General features: G+C 44.6%; 1 protein-coding gene across 1 annotated transcript; it reads right to left on the bottom strand.

The window, feature by feature from the left end:
• Positions 1-337: 337 nt before the first annotated feature.
• Positions 338-5,734, bottom strand: LOC125738915 (urokinase-type plasminogen activator-like). The gene is made up of 8 exons (XM_049008445.1): positions 5,613-5,734; positions 4,586-4,679; positions 4,318-4,360; positions 3,484-3,661; positions 3,238-3,389; positions 3,021-3,149; positions 922-1,070; positions 338-826 (listed from the first exon to the last, which is right to left on the bottom strand). The coding sequence occupies exons 2-8, from the start codon at positions 4,640-4,642 to the stop codon at positions 632-634; spliced, it is 903 nt and encodes a 300-aa protein (XP_048864402.1). The 5' UTR covers positions 4,643-4,679; positions 5,613-5,734; the 3' UTR covers positions 338-631.
• Between the last annotated feature and the right edge of the window lie 258 nt (positions 5,735-5,992).

Here is a 5,992-nt window from a genome sequence, read left to right as displayed (position 1 = left end):
TTTGAACCAGGGCCGGAGCTGGCATAAGGTTAGATGGGTTGATGGTTCACTAGGGATGCAAGGCTCCCTACAAGGGCTGCCCCAGCAATAAAACTTATTGACCATTTGATATTTGGAAAATAACTGGATTGGTCTGGACTGGGCGGCCAATATGCTTTCATGGGGCCCAAAATGTTTCATTTTAAAAATATAAACCAAAAAATAAGATATAACAATAAATCGAAATAACATTATTTACATGTTGAAGACTTAAGAAATTTAATTGTAAAAAAAATATATATATAAAAAAACAAATTATACATATAATAGTGAATATAAATAACATTACAAAAATACATTTCAATGTAAAACAGGCAAATATTTCAATTCTGTGGAGAAATTATTGTATGTGCCGACATTAATTTATACACCCTGAGAATGAATAGAATGTTTAAAATCTCCTGCTGTAAAGCAGGTCGTAAAATTGATGGTTATATATACATTTTAAATATTAATCCAGGACATGGTCAGAGATGGCATCATACTAGCAGCAGTGTGGCAGCTTGTACCTGTCGTTTTGCTGCCCGCGTTGCTGCCTGTCCTTCTGGTATGATGCCCTCTGGCCCCTGTGTTCTCCCGTGCTGGGGGGGGCTCACTTCTGAGGGAACTTGGCCCCCAAGCTGATGCCTGGAACTCTCGTTTTTTCCTGGATCCACTTGTTGTAGTTGGTGACCTTGGTGTAAACACCCGGGCGGTTTCTCTTGGCACACTCCTCCCCCCAGCTGACGATGCCGAACAGGAACATGTGGTTCCCCACCTTGCATATCAAGGGTCCCCCTGAGTCTCCCTGGGGGGCAGCGGGGGGAAAATGTTGAGTTTATCGTGTCGGTTACCAGGCCGCCTTCCTGGGAGCCGCTTAATGGAAGGTGACGGCTCCTGTACCTTACAAGCGTCTGTAGTCCAGTCGTGGCTGCTGGCGCAGAACATGTTGTCTGTGACCTTCGTCCCATAGTAGGTGTTACTCGTGCAGTCCTCCTGGGCCACCAGCTGCACAGTGCCCTCTTTCAGGTACTGGGAGTACTGCGAAGTGTCTGTTCATAGAAACATTGTGGAAGGCAGGGATAAAACTGGGGTGATTATGTGCTTAATAATCACCTGGCTAAATAAATAAATAAATCACAGGGCCCTGATGGCATCTTACCTATAGTGTTAAAAGAGATGAGGGATATTATTTGCCGACCCTTAACTTTACTGTTTCAAAAATCCTTATCTGAAGGTGTGGTACCTTCTGATTGGAAGCACGCCTTCATAACGCCTATTTTCAAAAAAGGGGATAGAAGTAATTTGTCTAACTATAGGCCAATCAGTCTAACTTGTATAACTGGTAAAGTTATGGAGGCTATAATCAAAGAGAAAATGATAGATTACCTGGACTCCAATAACATTTTGCGGGATAGCCAGCATGGATTTAGAAGAGGTAGATCCTGTTTAACAAATCTGTTGGAGTTTTTTGAGGAAGCTACTCAGGAAGTTGATGATAAGAAGGCCTATGATGTCATCTACTAAGATTTCCAAAAGGCTTTTGATGTTGTCCCCCACAAGAGGCTCCTACTTAAACTCAAAGCGACTGGTATTTTAGGTACCGTAGCGACCTGGATTGATAACTGGTTAACAGATAGGAAACAGCGAGTAGTTATAAGAGGCACAATGTCACAGTGGGCTTGCGTTCATAGTGGGGTACCGCAGGGTTCGATTTTAGGACCACTATTGTTCCTAATTTACATAAATGATATGGATACCAATATATACAGTAAACTGGTGAAATTTGCAGATGACACCAAGGTGGGTGGTGTAGCAGATACTGAATTAGTGGCTCAGCAGCTACAGCGGGATCTTGATTTAATTAGTGACTGGGCCGATACCTGGCAGATGAAATTTAACGTCGATAAATGTAAGGTACTCCATCTAGGGAGCAGAAATATAAAGTACAGGTATTTCATGGGTGTCACTGAAATAAAGGTAGCTGATCATGAGAAAGACCTTGGTGTGTATGTTGATGCTTCCATGTCCCATTCTCGCCAGTGTGGGGAAGCAATAAAAAAGGCCAATAGGATGTTGGGGTATATCTCCAGGTGTGTGGAGTTTAAGTCAAGGGAGGTAATGCTAAGATTATACAATTCATTGGTGAGACCTCACCTAGAATATTGTGTGCAGGTTTGGTCACCATATCTTAAAAAGGACATTGTGGCCTTAGAAAAGGTGCAGCGTAGGGCCACAAAAATGATTCCTGGTCTTAGAGGAATGTCATACGAGGAACGGTTACTTGAGCTAAATCTGTTCAGTCTCAAGCAAAGGAGATTGAGGGGGGACATGATCCAGGTATATAAGATTCTAACAGGTTTGGATGCTGTTCAACCAAATAGTTACTTCAGCATTAGTTTAAATACACGAACTCGTGGCCATAGGTGGAAATTAGCGGGAGAACATTTCAAGCTGGATTTAAGGAAGCACTTCTTTACGCAGCGTGTAGTCAGAGTATGGAATAGCCTTCCTGATAATGTAGTGCAAGCTGAATCCTTGGGTTCCTTTAAATCAGAGCTAGATAAGATTTTAACGACTCTGAGCTATTAGTTTAGTTCTCCCCAAGCGAGCTTGATGGGCCGAATGGCCTCCTCTCGTTTGTATAGTTCTTATGTTCTTATGTTCTTATGTTCTTAGTAGTGATGATACTTCATACGTCATTTTGCACAAGTACAGGTACATTGGAATGCTTTTTTTCACGTATCCCATCATGCTCTCCTTTGAGACACATGCACACATACACAGTTGAGAGTGCAGTTTGGGGTCTGAGCGCAGAGTAAGGACATTTATCTGGTGGGGGTGGGAGGAGGAGGGTAGAGTTGATGGCCTTGCTCCAAGGCACAGTGGGCATGTGACTATTCTACCAAAGGCGGGATTCAAACCAGTGACCATGCAATGGCACAGAGGCCTACGCTGCTGAGTCACCTGGCCTCTAGAGGCAAAGGGACAGGCGGACTCACCATCTCTCCCATATCCAACGACCTGGCAGGAGGACCCTGGGGGCAGCATCTGGCTGGGGGGTGGAAGGCATGCGGTCTGTACCGAGCCCGTCATCTTGGCACAACGGCTGCCTTTGATCATCAGCAAAGCTGAAACGGAAGAAACCTGTGAGAGAGACTCACCCCACTGGAGGCCCCTGGAGGCATCTGCATGTATTGCAGGATCAGGTCACCCTACCGATGTCATTGTTGTAATAAGGCTGAACCTCGTCATTGTAAGCCTCGTGAGTGATGAGTTTCTGCACTTTGAATCTCTGCTCTCTCCTGGCGTCGCTCTTATTGATGGCATTCTTCCCCAGGAAGATGGTCATGTCTTCAATCTTTTTGTGACTGGTGAGGGGGACATTATGACAGTCCTTCAGTCCCTGTGTCAACCGTACCCTTTATCACATGTGTGTCAGTGGCTGTCCGTTGGGACACTTACTCATCATCAACAAAGCAGTGAGCAGCTGTGAGCACCCAGCATGATGAGATCAGGGTCCCACCGCAGTGGAATCTACCCTTCAAAAAGATGGACGCTATCCATGGATGGGACTCCACTGCAATGATACTCCCACCCACAATCTTGAACTGCATATTTTGGTGCTGCCCACAAGTGGTCACTGTGGGAAGATGTGACAATCAAGCTACACAGACTGTCCATTCACAGACAGAAGGACAAGGATGGACTGTCTGCTTACAGAGTGCGGGCTGTCCATTCACAGGCAGAGGAACAAGCTCTGTAAAGGCATGGACTGTGTGCTCACAGACAGCAGGACAAGCACAGACTGTCTGCTCATAGACAGAAGTAAAGGAATGGACTGTGTGCTCACAGACAGCAGGACAAGCACAGACTGTCTGCTCATAGAAAGAAGTAAAGGCACAGACTGTGTGCTCACAGACAGCAGGACAAGCACAGACTCTTCTCACAGACAGAAGTAAAGGAATGGACTGTGTGCTCACAGACAGCAGGACAAGCACAGAACTACTGCTATTCAAGGTACAGCCAGCAGGTGTAGGAGACTGCCACTGTACTCCGGTAGTCATGGCCGTCTTCATGGAAGCACATCTCTGAGCTGTCTGACTGAACAAATGACCGTATGTCTTAAAAGTTCATATGAACACTAAGCTAGACAAACCATTTGTTATCAAAAAGGGCCACTTAGAACCTCAAAAGACAGACACTGGCCTTTGGGCAAAAGGACCAAGTGCTCAGCAATCCCACCCCCCACAGCCAAGGGGCTGTAAGGACCCTCTATACAGAGGCTGACAGACTCACCTGAGTGTTTGTTGACACAGGTCGTCTTCGGTTTCTGGAAACACTGCAATGAGGAAAGCTGACTTACTGCCTGTGCTGAGTCTGACGCACCTCAGCTGGTATGACTTCATATTACATATTAACTGAAATTCTCTGTGTACTATTTATACATCCAATAGCCATTTTGAGCACACATGCACATGACACAAACAGCTGCATACGTGGAAGTGATATTTTAACCACAACGGGGATGTTTTTCCGCTGTGAAGTTGGCCGCCGTATACATTACCGCTTGCAGGGCTGGTGATGAGACAGCCAGCAGGGTGAGAAAGAGGAAGATATTCATTGTTCCTCTTGGCTGCTTTCCTCCTTTTATGGTGTTTCTGTGAGATGGAAATTCAGTTGCAGGCATCAGGGGTGCGAGGCGGATTGCGGGTAGTGGCATGATTGTGGGGACCCTGGTTTCTGTTCCTGCTAATGCTTCTTAATGATCCCAACCACGATCTATAAGCTAAGCGTGCAAATATCAACATGCTCAAGGGCTGTATCATAAACTGAGCCATGAACATTTTGGCGGAATACATTTAATGGGGTCAAAATCAAAATCTGGATATGGATCAAAATCAAATGAAAACAACAGAGATCGACTGAAACGCTGCACAAAATCGAACAAATATGTATAAGAAAAAAAAACAGAATAAAAGCTGGAAAAAGTAAAAAGTACAATATTTATATTTTTTATTTTAGGTGCATTTAATAGTGAATTTGCCGTTATAATGTGAATAAAATTCTTCAGAATAGATTTTCGCTGCTTGGAAAAAAACGGGCAACTTAAGATCCAGTAAGTCAAGTCAAAAGACTCTATTGTCAATTCCGCCATAAGAATTGAAATTGAAATGACATTACTCTCAGACCCCACGGTGACCGCCCTAACAACAACGAGCAAGACAGACAAGCAAGACAGATACGGATATTAAAGTATATATATGTATGCAAAGCTAAATCAAATTAAATACTTTGTGCAAGTTTTCCGCCAAGGAAGAAAACCCCTTCTTTTCCCCTTTTTTTTCCCAAAAGTCCTACTTTGATCCTATTCCCACAAGCCCGGCGCTTTGTAGTTTTGAGGCATTCCACATGAAACTAAATACCTGATAAATCCGTCTCCCCCACATTGAGTACAGTGGTGTTTTCTGCTCTAGTCAAAAACACTATAAGAAAATACCATGCATCCTGTAGATAGGGGACACCACAAATAAAGGCAAACTTATTGTTTTAAGTAAAGAAGTGGATTCACTGAGGCTGCAGTGTTTGCTTACCGGAGAGGTGAATGTCCTTAGTGCTGTCAGAAGTGAGGCTGCAAGAACTGCTGCGTGGAACTCGCTATGGCACGTTTGGACCAACTGCTGTTCAGTTCTGGTCTCGGCTCACCATATAAGCCATGGAAGGGGATGTGGGCGGGGTCTCTGCTGATTGACACATCCACTCTGTGATGTAGTTGCTAGAGAGCTGCTGGAGAAGTGGCTGGCGGATGCATTCTAGTGATTCATTGAATGACACGCTCTCCCACATGTGGCAAATTACATGACCAAAACAGGAAGCATGCCTATAATGGCTATTGCATCACTAGCTTACTTTGGGGCCAGCACTGGCATAATCGCAGTGCAGCACAGACAGCTGGCCTTTGCGCATCAGCAAG

The sequence above is a fragment of the Brienomyrus brachyistius genome, chromosome 3, assembly GCF_023856365.1.
Source record: "Brienomyrus brachyistius isolate T26 chromosome 3, BBRACH_0.4, whole genome shotgun sequence".
Classification (NCBI taxonomy): Eukaryota; Metazoa; Chordata; class Actinopteri; order Osteoglossiformes; family Mormyridae; genus Brienomyrus; species Brienomyrus brachyistius.
This window is presented reverse-complemented; position numbering and strand designations above follow the sequence as displayed.

Bases quoted from the DNA above. Each gene is read 5' to 3' on its own strand.
- LOC125738915 (XM_049008445.1), bottom strand. From the start codon at position 4,642: ATGAATATCTTCCTCTTTCTCACCCTGCTGGCTGTCTCATCACCAGCC. The intron at 3,662-4,317 runs GTGAGTCTGTCA...ATCTTCCCACAG, and splicing joins CTGTGTCAACAAACACTCAG to TGACCACTTGTGGGCAGCAC. The intron at 827-921 runs GTACAGGAGCCG...GCTGCCCCCCAG, and splicing joins GGACTACAGACGCTTGTAAG to GGAGACTCAGGGGGACCCTT.